The following is a 22,570-nucleotide window of genomic DNA, read 5'->3' on the forward strand; positions in this document are numbered from 1 at the left end:
CAAACCTCTTTGACCTTCATCATATGTTAGTGAGGATGCAATTATGCATTAAAACATATTTTCATATTTTTGTAATTTTTCTCAAAATCTATGGGCTAACCCCTACGAAAATACTGAATTTTTCGGTAAATGCTATAATAATGAAGCATATGATAATTGGGGTTGTTTTAAAATTTCTAAACACATTCTACATTTTATTAATGTATATTAAACTCATTTCATGGTACATGGGCATCGTTTTAATTTTTTGTCAAATAATTAGTAAAACTTCATAATACTTCCTAAATTGGTGGACTAACCACTATAAAATCGCTATTTTCTAGGGAAATGGAGACAACAAAAGTTCCAAACCTCTTTGACCTTCATCATATGTTAGTGAAGGATGCAATTATGCATTAAAACAGATTTTCATATTTTTGAATTTTTCTCAAAATCTATGGGCTAACCCCTACGAAAATACTGAATTTTTCGGTAAATGCTCTATAATGAAGCATATGATTTGGGGTTGTTTTAAAATTTTCTAAACACATTCTACATTTTTATTAATGTATATTAAACTCATTTTCATGGTACATGGGCATCGTTTAAGTTTTTTGTCAATTAAATTAGTAAAACTTCATAATACTCCTAAATTGGTGGACTAACCACTATAAAATCGCTATTTTCTAGGGAAAATGGAGACAAAAAAAGTCCAAACCTCTTTGACCTTCATCATATGTTAGTGAAGGATGCAACTATGCATTAAAACAGATTTTCATATTTTTGAATTTTTCTCAAAATCTATGGGCTAACCCCTACGAAAATACTGATTTTTTCGGTAAATGTTATAATAATGAAGCATATGATAATTGGGGTTGTTTTAAAATTTCTAAACACATTCTACATTTGTATTAATGTATATTAAACTCATTTTCATGGTACATGGGCATCGCTTTAATTTTTTGTCAATTAATTTAATAAAACTTCTTAATACTCACTAAATTGGTGTACTAACCACTATAAAATCGCTATTTTCTAGGGAAATGGAGACAAAAAAAGTTCCAAACCTCTTTGACCTTCACAATATGTTAGTGAATGATGCATTTATGCATTAAAACAGAATTTTTGAATTTTTGAATTTTTCTCAAAATCTATGGGCTAACCCCTACGAAAATACTGTTTTTTCGGTAAATGCTCTAATAATGAAGCATATGATCTTGGGGTTGTTTTAAAATTTCTAAACACATTCTACATTTTTATTAATGTATATTAAACTCATTTTCATGGTACATGGGCATCGGTTTTAATTTTTGTCAATTAATTTAGTAAAACTTCATAATACTCCTAAATTGGTGGACTAACCACTATAAAATAGTTATTCTCTAGAAAAACGGAGACAAAAAAGGTCCCAAACCTCTTTGACCTTCATCATATGTTAGTGAAGGATGCAACTATGCATTAAAACAAAATTTTCATTTTTGAATTTTTCTCAAAATCTATGGGCTAACCCCTACGAAAATACTGAATTTTCGGTAAATGCTCTAATAATGAAGCATATGATCTTTGGGGTTGTTTTAAATTTTCTAAACACATTCTACATTTTTATTAATGTATATTAAACTCATTTTCATGGTACATGGGCATCGTTTAAGTTTTTGTCAATTAAATTAGTAAAACTTCATAATACTTCCTAAATTGGTGGACTAACCACTATAAAATCGCTATTTCTAGGGAAATGGAGACAACAAAAGTTCCAACCTCTTTGACCTTCATCATATGTTAGTGAAGGATGCAATTATGCATTAAAACAGATTTTTCATATTTTTGAATTTTTCTCAAAATCTATGGGCTAAACCCTACGAAAATACTGAATTTTTCGGTAAATGCTATAATAATGAAGCATATGATAATTGGGGTTGTTTTAAAATTTCTAAACACATTCTACATTTTATTAATGTATATTAAACTCATTTTCATGGTACATGGGCATCGGTTTAATTTTTTGTCAATTAATTTAGTAAAACTTCATAATACTTCCTAAATTGGTGGACTAACCACTATAAAATCGCTATTTTCTAGGGAAATGGAGACAACAAAAGTTCCAAACCTCTTTGACCTTCATCATATGTTAGTGAAGGATGCAATTATGCATTAAAACAGATTTTTCATATTTTTGAATTTTTCTCAAAATCTATGGGCTAACCCCTACGAAAATACTGAATTTTTCGGTAAATGCTATAATAATGAAGCATATGATAATTGGGGTTGTTTTAAAATTTCTAAACACATTCTACATTTTGTATTAATGTATATTAAACTCATTTTCATGGTACATGGGCATCGGTTTAATTTTTTGTCAATTAATTTAGTAAAACTTCATAATACTCCCTAAATTGGTGGACTAACCACTATAAAATAGTTATTCTTAGAAACACGGAGACAAAAAAGTCCCAAACCTCTTTGACCTTCATCATATGTTAGTGAAGGATGCAACTATATATTAAAACAAAATTTTCATATTTTTAAATTTTTCCCAAAATCTATGGGCTAACCCTACGAAAATACTGAATTTTTCGGTAAATACTCTAATAATGAAGCATATGATCTTTGGGGTTGTTTTGAAATTTCTAAACACATTCTACATTTGTATTAATGTATATTAAACTCATTTTCAAGGTACATGGGCATCGGTTTAATTTTTTGTCAATTAATTTAGTAAAACTTCATAATACTTCCTAAATTGGTGGACTAACCACTATAAAATCGCTATTTTCTAGGGAAATGGAGACAACAAAAGTTTCAAACCTCTTTGACCTTCATCATATGTTAGTGAAGGATGCAATTATGCATTAAAACAGATTTTTCATATTTTTGAATTTTTCTCAAAATCTATGGGCTAACCCCTACGAAAATACTGATTTTTCGGTAAATGCTATAATAATGAAGCATATGATAATTGGTGTTGTTTTAAAATTTCTAAACACATTCTACATTTTTATTAATGTATATTAAACTCATTTTCATGGTACATGGGCATCGGTTTAATTTTTTGTCAATTAATTTAGTAAAACTTCATAATACTTCCTAAATTGGTGGACTAACCACTATAAAATAGTTATTCTCTAGAAAACACGGAGACAAAAAGTTCCCAAACCTCTTTGACCTTCATCATATGTTAGTGAGGATGATGCAACTATGCATTAAAACAAAATTTTCATATTTTTGAATTTTCTCAAAATCTATGGGCTAACCCCTACGAAAATACTGAATTTTTCGGTAAATGCTCTAATAATGAAGCATATGATCTTTGGGGTTGTTTTAAAATTTCTAAACACATTCTACATTTTTGTTAATGTATATTAAGCTCATTTTCATGGTACATGGGCATTGTTTTAAGTTTTTTGTCAATTAAATTAGTTAAACTTCATAATACTTCCTAAATTGGTGGACTAATAACCACTATAAAATCGCTATTTTCTAGGGAAATGGAAACAACAAAAGTTCCAAACCTCTTTGACCTTCATCATATGTTAGTGAAGGATGCAATTATGAATTAAAACAGATTTTTCATATTTTTGAAGTTTTCTCAAAATCTATGGGCTAACCCCTACGAAAATACTGATTTTTCGGTAAATGATCTAATAATGAAGCATATAATCTTTGGGGTTGTTTTAAAATTTCTAAACACATTCTACATTTTATTAATGTATATTAAACTCATTTTCATGGTACATGGGCATCGGTTTAATTTTTTGTCAATTAATTTAGTAAAACTTCATAATACTCCCTAAATTGGTGGACTAACCACTATAAAATAAATATTCTCTAGAAACACGGAGACAAGAAAGGTCCCAAACCTCTTTGACCTTCATCATATGTTAGTGAAGGATGCAACTATGCATTAAAACAAAATTTTCATATTTTTGATTTTTCTCAAAATCTATGGGCTAACCCCTACGAAAATACTGATTTTTCGGTAAATGCTCTAATAATGAAGCATATGATCTTTGGGGTTGTTTTAAAATTTCTAAACACATTCTACATTTTATTAATGTATATTAAACTCATTTTCATGGTACATGGGCATCGGTTTATTTTTTGTCAATTAATTTAGTAAAACTTCATAATACTCCCTAAATTGGTGGACTAACCACTATAAAATAGCTATTCTCTAGAAAACACGGAGACAAAAAAGGTCCCAAACCTCTTTGACCTTCATCATATGTTAGTGAAGGATGCAACTATGCATTAAAACAAAATTTTCATATTTTTAAATTTTCTCAAAATCTATGGGTAACCCCTACGAAAATACTGAATTTTTCGGTAAATGCTCTAATAATGAAGCATATGATCTTTGGGGTTGTTTTAAAATTTCTAAACACATTCTACATTTGTATTAATGTATATTAAACTCATTTTCATGGTACATGGGCATCGGTTTAATTTTTTGTCAATTAATTAGTAAAACTTCATAATACTCCTAAATTGGTGGACTAACCACTATAAAATCGCTATTTTCTAGGGAAATGGAGACAACAAAAGTTCCAAACCTCTTTGACCTTCATCATATGTTAGTGAAGGATGCAATTATGCATTAAAACAGATTTTTCATATTTTTGAATTTTTCTCAAAATCTATGGGCTAACCCGTACGAAAATACTGAATTTTTCGGTAAATGCTATAATAATGAAGCATATGATAATTGGGGTTGTTTTAAAATTTCTAAACACATTCTACATTTTATTAATGTATATTAAACTCATTTTCATGGTACATGGGCATCGGTTTAATTTTTTGTCAATTAATTTAGTAAAACTTCATAATACTCCCTAAATTGGTGGACTAACCACTATAAAATAGTTATTCTCTAGAAACACGGAGACAAAAAAGGTTCAAACCTCTTTGACCTCATCATATGTTAGTGAAGGATGCAACTATGCATTAAAAAAAATTTTCATATTTTTGAATTTTTCTCAAAATCTATGGGCTAACCCCTACGAAAATACTGAATTTTTCGGTAAATTCTAATAATGAAGCATATGATCTTTGGGGTTGTTTTAAAATTTCTAAACACATTCTACATTTGTATTAATGTATATTAAACTCATTTTCATGGTACATGGGCATCGTTTAAGTTTTTTTGTCAATTAAATTAGTAAAACTTCATAATACTTCCTAAATTGGTGGACTAACCACTATAAAATCGCTATTTTCTAGGAAATGGAGACAACAAAGTTCCAAACCTCTTTGACTTCATCATATGTTAGTGAAGGATGCAATTATGCATTAAAACAGAATTTTTCATATTTTTGATTTTTCTCAAAATCTATGGGCTAACCCCTACGAAAATACTGAATTTTCGGTAAATGCTATAATAATGAAGCATATGATAATTGGGGTTGTTTTAAAATTTCTAAACACATTCTACATTTTATTAATGTATATTAAACTCATTTTCATGGTACATGGCATCGGTTAATTTTTGTCAATTAATTTAGTAAAACTTCATAATACTCCCTAAATTGGTGGACTAACCACTATAAAATAGTTTTCTCTAGAAACACGGAGACAAAAAAGATCCAAACCTCTTTGACCTTCATCATATGTTAGTGAAGGATGCACTATGCATTAAAACAAAATTTTCATATTTTTGAATTTTTCTCAAAATCTATGGGAACCCCTACGAAAATACTGAATTTTTCGGTAAATCTCTAATAATGAAGCATATGATCTTTGGGGTTGTTTTAAAATTTCTAAAACATTCTACATTTTTATTAATGTATATTAAACTCATTTTCATGGTACATGGGCATCGTTTTAATTTTTTGTCAATTAATTTAGTAAAACTTCATAATACTTCCTAAATTGGTGGACTAACCACTATAAAATCGACTATTTCTAGAAATGGAGACAACAAAAGTTCAAACCTCTTTGACCTTCATCATATGTTAGTGAAGGATGCAATTATGCATTAAAATAGATTTTTCATATTTTTGAATTTTTCTCAAAATCTATGAGCTAACCCCTACGAAAATACTGATTTTTTCGGTAAATGCTCTAATAATGAAGCATATGATAATTGGGGTTGTTTTAAAATTTCTAAACACATTCTACATTTTTATTAATGTATATTAAACTAATTTTCAAGGTACATGGGCATCGGTTTAATTTTTATCAATTAATTTAGTAAAACTTCATAATACTTCCTAAATTGGTGGACTAACCACTATAAAATCGCTATTTTCCCGAGTTGGATCAGGTAATCATGATCTATGTTACACATGACATATATGATATGTATGTCCCATTTCCTAAATTAAATTAATTAATTAATCAACATGCATGCACCTTGTTATAGTGAATAGTGATTCTTCATAATGGAAGTTGAAAGGGCTTTATCAAGGGTTGTTTCCAAGTATGGAATATTATAGTTGAAACAACAAAAAAAAACAGTAAGCATGGGTACTGGTTGGTGAGCAAGAGCAAGACAAATGGTCATTTGACCTTTGTGGAGATGGCCAGCTTTCCACACTAGTCGACCATCTTTAGTATACGTGATTGTCGGCAAGTCTGTTTCGGGACAACATTTTCTTTCTTCGTTTTCAGATGTTGTACTTGTAGATATAACTTACATATATAGTATTACTATGTTCAAAAATGTGGTATCATATAATAATCTTTCTTTAAAAGAAAAAAAGCTTTCTGCTGAAACGGAAAACAATTCACATTGTAAACTACTAAACTTGATAGATCTAATTAAATTCGCCATCATTTGCGAAATGTAATAATTCATCATCACGAAAAATGCAAAGACATCTAGCGTTCGCAGATGATATTATGGTATTTTTTGATGGAGAGAAACCGTCTCTGGAAGCAATTGCAAGGACTTTCGATTCTTTTGCAAACTGGTCTGGACTAACAATGAACAGAGCAAAGACGGAACTTTACACGGCAGGTCTGAACCAGAATGAATCTAACGACTTGGCAAGTCTAGGATTCACACTTGGTTCATTACCTATAAGGTATTTGGGGCTGCCACTGATGCACAGGAAGCTCCGGATTACCGATTATAGACCACTGCTTGATAAGCTTAAGGGCTGTTTCACTGCATGGTCCACTAAGGCTCTATCTTTTGCAGGAAGAAAACAACTACTGTCCTCTGTCATCTATGGTACCATCAACTTTTGGACATCTGCTTTCTTATTACCGAAAGGGTGTTTGAAGCAAATCCAGTCCCTATGCTCAACGTTTCTGTGGAGTGGTAAGATCACAGGAAAACGCTAACGTCAAAATTTCATGGACTACAGTCTGCTACCAAAACGTGAAGGGGGATTAGGCCTTCGTTGATTTCGGCTTGTGGAACAAAACACTTTGTCTGAGTTGATTTGGAGGCTGTTCGATAGTACTGACTCGCTCTGGCTGATTGGATAAAAGAAAACAGAATGTCGGGTCGAAACTTTTGGGAGATTGATGAGAAAAAGGCGACATCATGGACATGGTGCAGTCTATTAAAACTGAGACCTCTTGCAGCTCTGTTCCTGCGGGCTGAACTGGGTAACGGTGCAACTATCAGTTTCTGGTGGGATCATTGGACTCCTCTAGGGCCTTTGATAAAGCGTTTTGGTCTCAGGGGTCCTCTTGAGCTTTCTATTCCAATAAATGCAGTTGTCTCAGATGTTTATGTAGAGGAAGGTTGGCGTCTTAGGGGAGCGCGCTCTCCTGCTGCTGAGGAGCTCCAAATTCATCTTACCACTATCAACCTGGCCCAACCATCCCAAGTTTCAACCAATGAAGACTCTTACTACTGGGAGATTGCAGGGTCCAAGACCAAAGGTTTCTCAACAAAGGAGACTTGGGAGGTACTCCGTCCACGCGAGCAGGTAAAAGATTGGGCCGCATCCATCTGGTTTAAAGGTGCTGTACCACGACAAGCTTTCACTCACTGGGTTGCTCAGTACGATCGTCTCCCTACAAGGGAAAGATTGGTAAGTTGGGGCTTACAAGTTCCTCTTTGCTGCTGTCTATGTAACTCGATGGTTGAAAACAGAGACCATGTTTTCCTGAGATGCAATTGGTCAGAGCAACTCTGGAATATGATCCTGCGAAGGTTGGGCCTAAGACAACTAGCTTTCCACACATGGACGGCGTTCTCGGAGTGGCTTAAGCTAAGAAGCTCGCATTGCTCTAGGCTCCTTAAACGTCTGGTCTCCCAAGCAACAATCTACAATATCTGGATTGCAAGGAACAGAAGACTTCATGACAACAACAACTCAAATCCAGCCCAAGTGTTCAAGATCATCGACCGCCAAGTCCGAGACATCGTTCTGGGACATCGGCACCAACGGAAATTCAGCGGCCTAATGCAAGATTGGCTCGCTTTTGAGTAACAACACCAGCTACTTCCATTCATGTGGAAGCTCTTTTGACTAGACCGAGCCTTTTTTTATTATTTTTGCCAAGGCAAATTCTAGAATGTTTAAAACTATTGTATCTTTACAATCCTGCTTCATTAATATGAAAATTCACATTTTGGCAAAAAAAAAAAAAAAAATGCAAAGACATCAATATTATAAAGACGTGTAGGTAGTTTTATATAAATAAGATGAATAGAGTTTCCATTTTATTTTCAGACCTTAGGGAATCTTTACACATGGTTTGGATCGAGGATCACTATTCTATCTATATTTATATACACATTTTGTTAGTGGAATTCTATGATTAGCGTGATTTGAGAAAGCCTCTTTTGTGAGGAGGGCTGGACTATCGAAGAAGGAGGACGACTAACCTCAAAATTGGCTCACTGCCATTATGTGTTATCAGTTATCACCATTGGTGGCGGAGCGCTTAACACTTCGTGAAACCATCTCCTATTGCAAGGACAAGGGCATGCGGCGACTGAAAGTCTACTCAGACTCACTCCAACTCGTGCAAGCGTTGAAAACGAAATCACTGCCATCAAAAGTTTATGGCATTTTATCAGACATTTTGCATCTTATGTCAACTTTTGAGTTTGTCTCTGTTTCTTGGATTCATCGCAACAGGAACAAGGATGCTGATGCTCTTTGTTTGTGGTTTCATTTTCTGTTTTGAACACCGGGTTTTTATTTGTTTTAATGAAAGTTTGTATTACAAGAAAGAAAGAAAAACAGTAAATCGAATTGTTTATGCTCGTTACTCCTTAGTACTTTACTGTCGTACCTTTGATTATAGCATATGTAGGCCCTAAGCATATGCATGTAATGTTAAAAAAGATATGCATGGTTGATGGTTTAGAACTAAAACTTTGAAAATGTGATTTTACATAATTTACCCTCTGTTTCACTATAAAGTAAAACACCGTCGAGTTTAAAATTTTAAGATAGCTTCAAGAATAATATTAATTTTGGACGTGTTGATTATGATATTTAAGATTTTTTGTTTAATAAATAGAGAAATGTAAAAGTAGAAAAGCAATGGTGGGTGGGGGCAGTTGTGCTGGGTGATCTTCAAAGTTCAGAAGGCTAAAAAGTTCCCCACCACTTTGAATTTTATTTTTACCAAACACTATACGTATGTTTCTAATATAGATTTAAGCAATCAAGGCAAAATGCTTATTCTTAATGTGTTGACTTTGATACAAACTTTTGTAAGTACTGTTTTTACGAGAATCGAATTCACCATCAACAATTACGCAAGTGGTCTTGTTTATTATTTCTTCCGTTTCATTTTAATTATCGTTTTAGGTTTATGCACACGTATTAAAAAAACATATGATTTTGTATATTTCCAGAAAAAAACACAATTATCTATACATCTAACTATTTTTTAACTAATAGAAAAAAAAGAGAATTTTATTAATAAATTTTGCATTAAAACTTTAAAACGACACTTATCTTGAAACGAAATATTTTCCGTACAACGACAATTTAATCGAGACGCGGATGGAGTATTGTTATTGTAAAAGTAGAGGACTATTGAAACTTTGAAATAAATTTATGTTCACAGTACTGAAGCTTAGCATAGCAGGTGACGAACAATATGTAGGGAGTTACACACTGAACCGAATTATTTCAAACAAAACAATTATCTTTATTAACGAACCGGATTAGTAATGAAAACAACAAAGTTTATGTTCTGTCTGCGAGTATGCGACCTATAATTTACAGGTTATATGCAAGCGAAAAGAGATGTATGTAACATTGAACTGGATTATTACCAGCTAAACCAACTGCTTCCCACGCTCCAATAAATATCAGTCCCGCCATATGTTGTCATGTTGATGGCATCGTGAGCATACAGCTTTCTAGATCATCGGTTGTCGCTTGTATTTTTTACTGCGCTTGTTTCCACAGCGTGTTGGTTAATGGTAAGACGCGTAATAGCCACTGTATGTGATGTTTTTAAAAAAAAATCTCACCCGTGATCGTCTCACAACCTGATCAGAATCTACCAACTGTAATAATAACAGTAACAAAAGTACCTATAACAAATAATAAATAGAAAAATGAATTCGAACGACTTCAATGTCTCAGGATCACAACAAACAGTAAAAAGAGCCAACTTTTATTTCAACATGCGGTACAGAAACCCTCAGAAGTTGCCAAGAATCTACAACAATGGTTCCTTAACCACCATGGGAAAATTTCCAAAGAGGGAGTCCCATTTTCTCACCGTTCCAGATTGCTAAAACTTTCATCACTGGGAAAATTGACTCGTTTTCAAATACATTTACATTTAACGCACCTCAAAAAAATGAAACCATAGTCTTTCTCTAATGATTTCATTCCTTAGGGTTCCCAGCTCTTAGCTCAGGTGTTGAATGATATAACTAGGTATGGTCAAAACCAAGAATCAATCCTACCAATGCTATCTAACATGTAAAGAAAGCCGAGAAGGTGGGTTTTGGCAACCATCATATATAACAAGACTTCAAGAAGTTTTGTGGAATGAACGAAAGAGACGACGCTTCTTCCTCTTTGAGTGTAATAGTCACTAACGCCGCTCTCCATGTTTGTCTTTTAGGGGGTTTTCTAGTATAGTCTGAAATGAAACGGTGCCGTTAATTCCATCGTTCGTAAACACACGAAGCCCCATCAACTAGTCTTCATCATCGTCCACAAATATTTCATTTGTATATATAACTCCATAAATAGAAAACGCACCAAGTCAATAGGATCGTGCATAATTCTCTCATCTCAACATGTTACTTGATACTATTATTAGTTTGTGGTTTTCAGACTCCTTGTGCTCCTCTATAAAACGAACTCAAGAATCACCAGAACAAATCAGAAAACAAAAACAAAACACAAAAAAGAGGGTAAACATAAAAAGAAGCTAAAAAAAAATTATAAGTATCAATAAGGTAAACTACAATAAAAATGGCGGGCTTGCGACTAAAGGCGTTGTTTTTTGTACTACTAGTGGTTATGGCCATCTCAATAGCAAACGCTGCCAAGGATCTCAAAGAAAAAGATGTTGGAGTCCAAAGAAACTTACATGAAGACGATAAAGGTGATAAAAAAGATGATAAGGGTGATAAAAAAGAGGCCCCTAATAAAGATGATAAAAAAGATGATAAGAAAGATGATAAGAAAGAGGAGAAAGAAGAATCAGTTGGTTCTAAAGTAGCCAAAAAAGTCAAAGGAGCTGCTGCATCTGTTGCATCAGCTGCATCCAATGCATCTGCTGCCTCAGCTGCATCTGCCGCTTCTGTTGCCTCTGCTGCATCAGGTAAAATCAAAGGAGCTGTTGCACCTATTGGTGATAAGTTGGGACTCAAAGCCCCAAGCGGTCCATCAATTGATGTTAAAGCATCTGGAGCTAAAGGAGACGGCAAAACCGATGACACTGCGGTACGTATACCAAATCTTTTTACATTATGTAAGTTTTTCTTCCGTCTTATTATTATGGCTTTTACGTAAGAATAATGTGGTGCGGGTCGATATGGTATATAGGCATTTATGGCAGTATGGAAAAAAGCTATTGAAGCAGCAACACCAACAACGATTACAGTGCCAAAGGGTGACTACTTGGTAAACGAACTAATGCTCGAAGGTCCAAGCAAATGTGCTATCACTTTCGATATGCATGGCAATCTTAAGGCTCCATCTGCTGTCACCACCCGAAAACCACACAGTGGATGGGTTAATTTCAGAAAACTCAAGGATTTCAAATTGATTGGAAACGGAGCCATTTTTGACGGTCAAGGCTCAGTGGCTTGGAAGGTCAATGACTGCAAACAGACCGGCAAATGCAACAATCTCCCCATCGTAAGCACTTTTAACTATAGGTTTAAAATGTTTTTCTTTAATCACTAGATTTTGACTTACTTTTTAATATTCATTTACCAAGTATGCATGTGTGTGTGGTTTGGTAACAGAACATCCGACTTACGCAACTCAATAACTCGATAATTAGCGGCATAACATCAACAAACAGCAAGCTATTCCACATGAACATCCATCAATGCACCAACGTAACTCTTCAAGATGTTCATATTGACGCACCTCCTGAGAGTCTCAACACCGATGGTATCCACGTCGGAAAGTCCGTAGGTGTCACCATAAGAGGGTCAAAGATCAAAACCGGAGATGACTGCATTTCCATTGGAGGCGGTACTGAAAATTTACTTGTGGAGGGCGTAGAATGTGGACCAGGACACGGTCTTTCCATCGGAAGTCTTGGAAAGTACCCTAATGAGCAACCAGTGAAAGGAATCACCATTCGTAAATGCATCATCAAGCATACCGATAATGGTGTCCGTATCAAAACATGGCCTGGATCTCCCCCTGGTCTCGTCTCCGGCGCTCTTTTTGAAGATATCACCATGGATAATGTTAGCTTGCCCATTCTCGTCGACCAAGTGTACTGCCCTCATGGCAAATGCAAATCAGGGGTATGTAACTGAATCAAAATCTTTGGTATATTCGAAACCGCATTTATAGTGAATATTTGACCAAGCATTTTAAAATCTCTATTTAATTAAATATATGTGCAGCCATCAAAGGTGCAGTTGGAGAACCTGAGCTTCAAGAACATTAGGGGCACATCATCAACAAAGATTGCTGTGCAACTAAACTGCAGCCCAGGCTGTCCTTGCAAGAATGTTGCTTTGGCTGACATAAACTTGGTCAGCACTGGTAAAGAGGGAGCAGCTGTCTCGGCATGTTCTAACGTCAAGCCTACTGTCACCGGGAAAATGATTCCAGCGGCTTGCACCGAAGAATGTAAACCGGAGAAAAAGTAAAGTCGCTTGTCCACCATGCATCCATCCGCTCCGGTGGAGATGATTCCATTAGATGGAATATTAAATTATATCTAAGTTTTTTTGCGGAATAAATAGGTAACAGTCCCTTTAAGCTTGGAGTTTACCAGCTAAAGAGTGACTAATTATTGAGTAGTACGTAATTAATGTATGATTCGAAACATGCGAGAATGTTTCAGGTTTTGTTTAATAAATAAAAGATATTATTGAATATCTTAGTTCTTATATCTTAAATATTTCTAAAAATATATATATATGTATATATATATATATATATTCTAATAAATTTAATATATTTCTTTTTATAGTATATCATTTTGTTTGTTTGAATAACTTTTGTAAGAGATTTCGCGCTCCATCCGCACAAACCTATCATGTAAACTCTAAAGCCTACCAAATGCGAGAATCTAACACTCTTTGTGCATATGAAAACTCATGATGGGACGCATGTCACGCATCAAGCATATCTCTCAAGAAAAATGTACTTAAGGTGTCACTACATCTACTAGCTAAACCAAGTGCGTAAACTTCCTTTGCAAGTTCGCATGTAGTCGAAAGATTTACTACAATGCTCCTTATGCTGATCACTCCAATGGAAATCGTATAAGTGAACAATCTTACCATCATACACTCAAGCACCTCGCATATATCCCAACGCAGTAGAAGTATTTTCTTATAATAAAAACACTCAAAGTGATGTTTAGAAAGCCATTTCTCACATTTGAGAGGAATACGTGATTAGTAAAATCGTAATAGTACCTAACCGACCCCTCCTAATGCTGACAAAAGAAAGTTTCATAAATATCCTTCTATAATATACTCCTCCTATTTTTAAATAATAGATATTTTAATGTTGTCACAAATATTAAGAAAAATTTAATATTTGACTATCAATGCATTAACTTTTAAAATTATAATAATTTTCCATAAATTTAAATCAATTGTAATTCATTAAACTCAAAATGGTTAATTAACATTTTTTGAAGTTTACAATTCATATATAAGAAATCTAAAACATTGATCTTTTAAAAACAAGTAAAAAATGATAGAACATGGATTATTTATAACAGAGGAGTATATATATCTTTTAACCTCTTTAAAACCCATTTTGCATTTGAGAGTCAAAGAATCTTCGAAGAGCATTTAGTGTTCTAGGTAACCTTGACCGTTTCTTTGTGGTGCCAGGCCAGTCTTGATCTAAAGAAGATCAAGGTACTGTTTTAGAGGCCATTTTATATTAAATAATTAGGGATATCTAATATTTGATGTTGAATCATATAAATATTCACTCTAAGATGAGGATACAAGTTTTACAATTATGATGAAAGTATATTTAAATAAAAATATATGTAAATATTTATGTATAAATATATACTTAACTACAGATTAAAAAAAGAAAACATATTTACGTATATTTTTAGCTATATGAAAAAATGGAAGTTATATGTACATAAATAACACCCCATTTATAGAAAACGCACCAAGTCAGAACGATCATCGCGCATGATTTGCTAATTCTACATCATTCTATTTTTAGCTAGTTAGAAGGAGTTTGTGGTTTTCATTTTCCTTCTGCGCTGCTATAAAACGGACTTTCGTCTCATCATTAGAACCAAAAACAAAAAACAAAAAAAATAAGCATCTAGTATAAATAAGACAAAATCAAAGAGAATAAAAATGGTGGGTTTGCGCAGAGCAAAGACGGTACTTCTTGTATTAGTGGTGGTTATTTCCAACACAATAGCAGACGGGGCACCCCTTGATCGAGGACCCAAAGGAAGCGTCGCAGCTGCACCTCTTGGTGCTACGGTTCCCGGAGGAGGCAATGCAGCTGCACCGGTTGGAGCTGCTACTACAGCACCAGCTGGAGCCAAAGGAAGCCCTGCAGCTGCACCGGTTGGAGCTACAGCACCAGCAGCAGCCGCAGGAGGCCTTGCAGCTGCACCAGCAGGAGCCGCAGGAGCCGCAGGATCACTTGACGTTAAAGCAGCAGGAGCCAAAGGAGACGGAACAACCGATGACACTGCGGTACGTACCAAATCTGATATTACATATTTATTCGTTTAATTTTTTTTTTTTTTTTTTATTAAGTTACGTATGGTTTTTATATATAGGCATTTACGGCTGTGTGGAAAACAGCATGTGAAGCACCAGGACCGAGCACGATTACAGTGCCAAAGGGTGACTATTTGGTGAACAACATAGAGTTCTTAGGTCCATGCAAGGGTCCCGTCACTTTCGAAATGAGTGGCAATATGAAAGCTCCGGCTACGGTCGCTGCCGTTAAGCCTAACTCTGGATGGGTTGATTTTACTAATCTTGCTGATTTCACTTTGAACGGAAACGGAGCCATTTTCGACGGTCAAGGCTCACTCGCCTGGAAGGCCAATGACTGCGCCAAAACTGGAAAGTGCAACTCTCTCCCCATTGTAAGAACATTCACTTACATTAGCTAGCTATAATTTTAATGATAACTACTAGCAATTAAATGAGTATATATGCCTTTTGGTAACAGAACATACGATTCACGGGTTTGACAAACTCGAAAATCATCGGCATAACATCAACGAACAGCAAACTTTTCCACATGAACGTTCTCAACTGCAAGAACGTAACTCTTGAGAATATTGGTATTGATGCACCTCCGGAGAGTCTCAACACCGATGGCATCCACATCGGAAGGTCCGTTGGCGTGAACTTAATAGGGGCAAAGGTTAAAACAGGAGATGACTGCGTTTCCATAGGAGATGGTACTGAAAATCTCATTGTTGAGAATGTGGAATGTGGACCAGGACACGGCATTGCTGTAGGAAGTCTTGGAAGGTACCCTAATGAGCAACCAGTCAGAGGAGTCACCGTGAGGAAATGCCTCATCAAGAACACCAGTAATGGTGTCCGCATCAAGACATGGCCTGGATCTCCCCCTGGTATCGCCTCCAACATTATTTTTGAGGATATCACAATGGACAATGTTAGCACTCCCATTCTCATCGACCAAGAGTATTGTCCTTATGCCGACTGCAAAGCTGGGGTATGTAACCGAATCAAATATTATAACAAAAAAAAAAAGAGAGAAGCTACAAAATTAAATTTTGTCACATCATATATATCTTCTATTAATATATGTGTAGGTACCATCTAAAGTGAAATTATCGGATGTGACCTTCAAGAACATTAAGGGCACATCAGCGACAAAGACTGCTGTGAAATTAATCTGCAGCGTAGGCACGCCTTGCACTAATGTTGCTCTTGCTAACATCAACTTGGTCCACAACGGTCCAGAAGGACCAGCTGTGGGGGCATGTGCTAACATGAAGCCTGTTCTCACCGGACAGATGATTCCACCTGCTTGCACTGAGATCGCTAAACCGGGTCCTTGAATTATATAGTCGCTTGTCCACCAAGCATCCATCTAATCTGGTTAATTAGAGCATGATTATCCCTAGCACCCTTAATGGGGTGCTTAATCATTTTTTTAGTACTAAATATGTGTGAAGCACATTCTTTAAGAAACTTATAATTTTTGTCTTCCAATGCAAGTTGCTTATTTTGAAGTGCTTAAAAAGAAAAACAAGGTGTCTCCAATGGTTATGGATAATCATGTACTATTTCGCTTGAAGAGGACACTTGGTCATAACAGCACTACACAAAATAAATTACAAACTTCCGACACAAGCCATAACAGCACTACACAAAATGAATTAGCCTAAACGAACTGGACCACCTGCATCCAGAACCCACAACAACTAATACTAGCCAAAAACAGAGCAGTACACATTATCAGTACTCAACATCTCGTAAAAGTTCTTATAGTAACCCCTTGTAGAGGGAGGGATTATCTCACTGTCGAAGATGTGCTTGGGCCACGCTGGACACTCAAAAGCTATTTGATCCCCCATTAATTATACCATCCATATTTGGTACGTTCACGTTAATAAGAAACTACGACCCCGGCCTCCTTGCGTTTGTGCTCTTTTTCTCGCTCAATGCTTCAACCTAGAAGACGATCCATAACCGTTGAAGTCATCCAATCACATGATCATAAACAATTTATTCAAGTCAGAGAAGAACGACAATCATCTAATTTGAGATCAAACTCGTAAACACTATCAATCAATATCATAAACGACCAAATAAAAAAACATAAAGCTTTTTAAAAAAGCGTTCATGAAAGAAGGCAAGACATTCATGTCTATTGATCCATCGTTGGTAAGCATGCAAGACAGAAGAACTAACCGAAACTAACCGAAACAACAAACAAATCAAATAACATATAATGATTCAGACAAGGAAAAGGTCATACGTTTACCTTCCGATTTGGTTTCCTCCCAGACGGCCACCGAGAGAGAGGTACAAGTTTGTCACCGTCGAGGAGATCCACCGAGAGAGACAACAGCACTGTGGAGGAGAGCGACGGAGACGAGGAGTCCACCGAGAGAAACGCCGACGGCTTCATCGTCGGGGGAAGATCAGGAGACAGTGGCGGAGTCATCGAGGTTTCGCGAGAACGAGGCGGAGTCGTCGAGGTTTCGCGATAGAAACGGGGATTCGTCGAGGAAGAGAAAGAGAGATCCAGAGTCAATCGAGGTATCACGAGGAATCGCAGAGCCGTCGAGGTTTGAATCGAGAGCCACGGAATTGTCGAAGGAGAGAAGGAAAGAAGACGACTCCTCCTTTCTGAGATAGACGCGTCTTATGACACGTGTGCACCAAGCACCGACGCTTCTTCCGCTTAATTAAGCACCATCGCTTAAGGTAATACATATTTTTCTTTTTTTTTTAATTCCAAAATCATTTAAGCACCTCTCTAAGCATCCGCGTTAATCCTGCTCTTAAGACGCTTTGATTAGGCTGCGATGAAAAAAGTTTTGAAATATCTCTCTCGTATTTATTTTATTTTTGACATATAAATGATGTGGATATCTCTAGAGAGTGACACATGATTGGTTAGTAAATTTTGTATCATTCTCAATATGCGAGAGCGCTTTAATATATAAATAATATTATTGAAATTTTTAAGTTTTTGGATTATATTTTCTATAAGTTTGATTTAGATATTTCCAAAGTATACTCTCTTTTTTAACAATAATTTTTTTTTTTGAAACACCACAATAATCTTTTTTATTTATGCAATATAATGCGGTTAATAATAACACAAATATTTTTATGATCTCAGTTTTGTTTACATAACACTATTTCTACGATTATTCAAATGCAATATGTATGTCTTTAAATGATAATACCAGAGACACTAGACATAATCTAGAGAAGTCATTTCACGGTTTTATTCCTTATTTCGATTACTTAAGAACATTATATATTTACAAGCTAGCTGCTCTGGGCATCTCAAAGTGATAAACAAGCATTCAATAAATACAAGTTATAATCTCTACAATGATACGCAATAAATAGACAGATAAGATTATAGTCTCACGCACCATAATTTTAAATCAAGCCAAAGTTCTAAACACTATATGATTTTAGATCGGTTCATCCCTGGCCAAACCACTTCAAGCATTAAACATAGTGATCTATTGGAGAATGTACAATTTGTTTTAGGCATATTGTATAGCTTGGTTGTTACCTTTGGCTTAGACTCTTAATACGAAGATCATTGTCTCACATTTTACAAATCAAATTGAGTATGAGTAAAAGAAGTATATGTCATACAACTTATCGTTCGTTAGATTTTTTTTCTATAAAAACAGTAGAAGAAAAGAAATAAATAAAACATATAAAATAGTTTTCTATAAAATAGAAGTACATGAACATAATAAAACGAGTTTTTGCTTGCGTTCGCACAAGACATACAAACAGCATGAGAAGAAAATAATCTCAAAAGTGATTAAAAAGACTTATTCTCGAAAGCCCTACAATGGCTAAATCCTCTTTTCCAATATCTCACACTATCAAAAAAAAAAAGAAAACAAAAGAAACATATAACCTCTAGTACAATCTGCCTCAAAACACCAAACCTTAAAAGACATAACCCCAAGAACAAGAAGAAGAACCATTACATGACAATAAAGAAAACTAAGGAAGAAGGATCATTGTTTTTCTTTTTTTTTTTGGGTTTTTGTTTGAACTCTTCTTATGTATTACTGCCTCGCCGGAGACTTGACACCAGTTTCTACTGTCCCTCATTGAAAGAAAAAAAAAACAAAAATAGGAAAAAGGAAAAAAAAGCAGAGAAGAAGCCTAAGAGGAGGACCAATGAATTTAGAAAACCAAACCATGAGGGGATTTTTCTGGTTAGCTCTAGCTGATGATGATGATGATATGATCATGTTTTTGTCCTCATGGGCTTTTGCTTTGTATGAAAGATAATCTAAAAGATTCGCCAAAAGACACAAGAGATCCTTCACCTTGATGGAGCCTCGCCTACAATATATCGTGGTAAAACAAAAACGAATGTACTAAGTAGCAATTCCTGCATCACAAAGGCGAAGAAATGGAGAAACTATTCAGAGCAGTATGAGACCAGTCATGTTCCTCTACTTCCCAGAGACTACGGTGTGCTAATGCATAAGGTTAAAGCTATGATTTGTTTAAGATCCTAAACCATAATTATTTGTTTTATTCCAGAAAATAGAAGGGGTCATCAAAATCTAAGCATACAATGATTTGGAACCATTCCTATTTTATTACCTTACTTATCAACTAGCTCATGGCATTCTCTAAGCATAGAATCAACGTGTTAAAGCAAAATTACCTCTGTTTGGTTGTCTCTTGTAACTGCCAACATAACCTGGAGATGAACTTCTAGCTGAAACATCCGAGGAAGGACCTCCTCCTCCTCCTCCGATCCCATAGCTAAAAGAAGCAGGCCCTTCTGTCTCAGGAGGAGTTGGTGATCTCCACGTGGGATCACTATACACTGCACCATTCCCATAAAACTCTGCAAGTCCTGCTCCATCGTAACCAGTGTTATTGGCAGAAGAGAAGGAAGACGACGGTGCTGCTGCCTTGCTAGGCCCTATGCTCCTTGCTGCATACCCAAAACCAGAATCACCGTTTCCTCCATAACCAAACTTCGCATTCTCGTTACCAACAGCATTGTTTCCTCCACCTCCACCTCCAGGAGCACCCCAGTTTCCAAACGGCCCGCCGCTAAGCGTGTTGTTGTTCCCACTTGATGATCCTCCTCCTCCCATGTATGTATTGGAGTTTGAGTTTGAGTTTGCAGCGTTGTTGTTGTTGTTGTTATAGTTAAGACCACCGTTGTTTCCCCATAGGTTCCTTGTAACCGAACTGAAGAAGGACGAGTTCCCTCCCCCTCCTCCTCCATTGCTTCCTTCATAACCAACAGCAGGACCAGGACCAAACCGGTTTGCATTCCCAATGTAGTAAGGACTCATCCCTCTCCCATACTCCAAGTTTCCATTACCTCCAGTGAACCCTGTGGGCAACCCCTGATCAAAGTTCATATTCATCCCATAGCCAGAACCGAAATTCGCAAACCCGCTTCTCCCAGCACCAACCGGACTAAACCGGCCATCCATCCTAAGCCCGTAGCCACCAACCGCACCCGGATTAAACCCTTGAGCATATCCATTAAGAAGGTTATTAACCCTATTAACTCCATAGCTGTAACCAGCAGCACCAAGAGGGCTACGAGCTGGACCTGGAGACATCTCCTTAGGCACAGCCCTCTTAACCTCGACCATCTTACCGTTGAGCTCATGGAACGTCTTGAGCAGCACTTTATCAACGGCCTCCTCGGTGTCATAAGTAATGAATCCGAAACCTCTAGGCCTTTGTGTGTTGTGGTCGTACATAACAACCACGTCGGTCGTTGTCCCGAACTGCTCAAAGTAGGTCTTGAAGTCGCTCTCTGTGACGGAGGAAGGTAGCCCTCCGACGAATATCTTCCTTGTCCGAGCTCCTGGACCAGGTGATCCTTGGATGCTGCTGCTGTTGCTTCTAGTTACCATGTTCTGGTCATCTCTAGGAACAGCCTTCTTGGCTTCAACCTACAAAAAATTTAAAACTTACTTCTTCCCAAAAACACAATCAAACAAGGAAAGAAACACAAAACATGATACATATGATCAATTTCAAGGCTTGATTGCATAAAGAAGCTTCCAAAACAAGTTACATTGTACAGAATCAAAGTGTTAGCATGAGAGAACCATACCAATCTCCCATCAATGTGATGCTTCTCGGTAATAACAAACTCAGCAACAGCAGGATCAGCAAAGACAACAAAGCCGAAGCCACGTGCACGACCAGTGGTGCGATCTTTCAAGATCACAGCTTCGATGACTTCACCAAAGGTGCTGAAATACTCCTTGAGACGTTCCTCATTGGTGTCCCAAGATATCCCTCCGATGAACAGCTTTCCATTGTCGGATTGCATTTTTGCCTCTGCAACACAAAGACACAAGCTTTTGTCAGATTCAAAAAACATAAAGCCTTTTTTTTTCTTCAGATTTGATCTGATCAACCAAATAAATCTAACAGCGACCAAAAGAGCAACTTTGGATTCAATCTAGCAACAACAGATCCGGAACAAGAGATCCTGTCGGAGAGTTTCATCAAAGGATTCTTACAATAAAAAAACATGAATCAAAATCTCAGATCAAAAAAGAATCAAACTTTCGAAAACCCACCAATCAGATTAAGAAAACCCAGATGCTGAATCTCGTCTAAGATCTGAGGATAGGCACGATTTGAATAGAGGGCATAACTCGAACCTGCCCCCCTTCCTTTCAAAGAAACGAACGATTGAGAGAAGAATAACAAAATGATGATGGTTCTGTTCAATCCGATTTAACTCAATTTTAATGGCGTCAATCAAAAACGTACTGAGAACGCGGTCTAAGATAGAGAGAGAAGAGAGGAGGAGGAAGGGAGAGAGAGATGTAGAGATAGAAAGACAAAAGGCTTTTCGGGTGCAAGAAGAAGAAGATATGTCTGTCTCTCTGTATTTATATATTAAGGTTAAGTTTTTTTACCATTACAAAAGCTATGTGCGTTTGTAATAAGGAATTTGCGGAGTTTTGTTTTCCCTTTCCAATTTTATTACACGCAACTTTTTTTTTACTATTGTTGCCAAAAAAAGAAATGTAAATAGTTTGGAAAAATATTTATAGTTTGTATCTTAAACAAATAAGTAGAATAATTAGAATATTGCCACTAAGTCTTGAAAAACAATGTATTGAATAAAAATTGCAGTTATTGGTGTTTATTAAGTTGTGATTTTTTTGCTATTAAATTTTTATATTCATTTAATTTTACCATACAAAATTGCTATGATTAATTACCTTTTTTTTGTTATTGAATTCTACATTGGAAATTACAAATTTATTATATTTAATTTTGGTAAATTATATAAGATAATTTACC

The 22,570-nt window shown here is 35.7% G+C and overlaps 4 protein-coding genes, 2 long non-coding RNA genes and 1 other non-coding gene across 9 annotated transcripts; 3 read left to right on the forward strand and 4 right to left on the reverse strand.

Annotated features, from left to right (window-relative positions):
* Positions 1–767: 767 nt before the first annotated feature.
* LOC117134252 lies at positions 768–1,551 on the reverse strand. Its single transcript, XR_004458477.1, has 2 exons — positions 1,403–1,551; positions 768–1,055 (listed from the first exon to the last, which is right to left on the reverse strand). It is a non-coding gene; the product is annotated as an uncharacterized LOC117134252 (long non-coding RNA).
* A 5,870-nt stretch (positions 1,552–7,421) lies between these two features.
* Positions 7,422–8,143, forward strand: LOC117134416. Its single transcript, XM_033292740.1, has 2 exons — positions 7,422–7,964; positions 8,027–8,143. The coding sequence occupies exons 1-2, from the start codon at positions 7,422–7,424 to the stop codon at positions 8,141–8,143; spliced, it is 660 nt and encodes a 219-aa protein (XP_033148631.1).
* Positions 8,144–10,026: 1,883 nt separating this feature from the next.
* On the reverse strand, positions 10,027–10,903 carry LOC117134231. The gene is made up of 2 exons (XR_004458435.1): positions 10,376–10,903; positions 10,027–10,292 (listed from the first exon to the last, which is right to left on the reverse strand). It is a non-coding gene; the product is annotated as an uncharacterized LOC117134231 (long non-coding RNA).
* LOC117134530 lies at positions 10,544–10,662 on the reverse strand. The gene has a single exon (XR_004458715.1). It is a non-coding gene; the product is annotated as a small nucleolar RNA snoR130 (small nucleolar RNA).
* A 216-nt stretch (positions 10,904–11,119) lies between the features above and the next one.
* On the forward strand, positions 11,120–13,435 carry LOC103870630 (exopolygalacturonase clone GBGA483-like). The gene is made up of 4 exons (XM_009148773.3): positions 11,120–11,810; positions 11,913–12,227; positions 12,338–12,853; positions 12,956–13,435. Exons 1-4 carry the CDS (start codon positions 11,337–11,339, stop codon positions 13,202–13,204), a joined length of 1,554 nt encoding a protein of 517 aa, XP_009147021.1. The 5' UTR covers positions 11,120–11,336; the 3' UTR covers positions 13,205–13,435.
* A 1,193-nt stretch (positions 13,436–14,628) lies between these two features.
* Positions 14,629–16,787, forward strand: MF16 (exopolygalacturonase clone GBGA483). Of its 2 annotated transcripts, XM_033292329.1 has the most exons (5): positions 14,629–15,048; positions 15,106–15,250; positions 15,337–15,651; positions 15,738–16,253; positions 16,354–16,787. In XM_033292329.1, the coding sequence occupies exons 1-5, from the start codon at positions 14,900–14,902 to the stop codon at positions 16,600–16,602; spliced, it is 1,374 nt and encodes a 457-aa protein (XP_033148220.1). In that variant the 5' UTR covers positions 14,629–14,899; the 3' UTR covers positions 16,603–16,787. The 2 variants fall into 2 exon arrangements, with proteins under 2 accessions (XP_033148220.1, XP_033148219.1); XM_033292328.1 differs by having other exon boundaries at positions 14,632–15,250.
* A 2,157-nt stretch (positions 16,788–18,944) lies between these two features.
* Positions 18,945–22,261, reverse strand: LOC103870631 (heterogeneous nuclear ribonucleoprotein 1). Of its 2 annotated transcripts, none has more exons than XM_009148775.3 (4): positions 21,835–22,261; positions 21,360–21,589; positions 19,935–21,195; positions 18,945–19,652 (listed from the first exon to the last, which is right to left on the reverse strand). In XM_009148775.3, the coding sequence occupies exons 2-4, from the start codon at positions 21,579–21,581 to the stop codon at positions 19,639–19,641; spliced, it is 1,497 nt and encodes a 498-aa protein (XP_009147023.1). In that variant the 5' UTR covers positions 21,582–21,589; positions 21,835–22,261; the 3' UTR covers positions 18,945–19,638. The 2 variants fall into 2 exon arrangements, with proteins under 2 accessions (XP_009147023.1, XP_009147022.1); XM_009148774.3 differs by having other exon boundaries at positions 18,945–19,603; positions 21,835–22,251.
* Between the last annotated feature and the right edge of the window lie 309 nt (positions 22,262–22,570).

This window comes from Brassica rapa, chromosome A05 (genome assembly GCF_000309985.2).
Source record: "Brassica rapa cultivar Chiifu-401-42 chromosome A05, CAAS_Brap_v3.01, whole genome shotgun sequence".
In the NCBI taxonomy this organism is placed as follows: Eukaryota; Viridiplantae; Streptophyta; class Magnoliopsida; order Brassicales; family Brassicaceae; genus Brassica; species Brassica rapa.

Bases quoted from the DNA above. Each gene is read 5' to 3' on its own strand.
- LOC117134416 (XM_033292740.1), top strand. From the start codon at position 7,422: ATGTCGGGTCGAAACTTTTGGGAGATTGATGAGAAAAAGGCGACATCA. The intron at 7,965-8,026 runs GTAAGTTGGGGC...GGTTGAAAACAG, and splicing joins TCCCTACAAGGGAAAGATTG to AGACCATGTTTTCCTGAGAT.
- LOC103870630 (XM_009148773.3), top strand. From the start codon at position 11,337: ATGGCGGGCTTGCGACTAAAGGCGTTGTTTTTTGTACTACTAGTGGTT. The intron at 11,811-11,912 runs GTACGTATACCA...TATGGTATATAG, and splicing joins GCAAAACCGATGACACTGCG to GCATTTATGGCAGTATGGAA. The intron at 12,228-12,337 runs GTAAGCACTTTT...GTTTGGTAACAG, and splicing joins AATGCAACAATCTCCCCATC to AACATCCGACTTACGCAACT.
- MF16 (XM_033292328.1), top strand. From the start codon at position 14,900: ATGGTGGGTTTGCGCAGAGCAAAGACGGTACTTCTTGTATTAGTGGTG. The intron at 15,652-15,737 runs GTAAGAACATTC...TTTTGGTAACAG, and splicing joins AGTGCAACTCTCTCCCCATT to AACATACGATTCACGGGTTT. The intron at 16,254-16,353 runs GTATGTAACCGA...ATATATGTGTAG, and splicing joins ATGCCGACTGCAAAGCTGGG to GTACCATCTAAAGTGAAATT.
- LOC103870631 (XM_009148774.3), bottom strand. From the start codon at position 21,581: ATGCAATCCGACAATGGAAAGCTGTTCATCGGAGGGATATCTTGGGAC. The intron at 21,196-21,359 runs GTATGGTTCTCT...AATTTTTTGTAG, and splicing joins ATCACATTGATGGGAGATTG to GTTGAAGCCAAGAAGGCTGT. The intron at 19,604-19,934 runs GTAATTTTGCTT...GATATATTGTAG, and splicing joins CAAGAGACAACCAAACAGAG to GCGAGGCTCCATCAAGGTGA.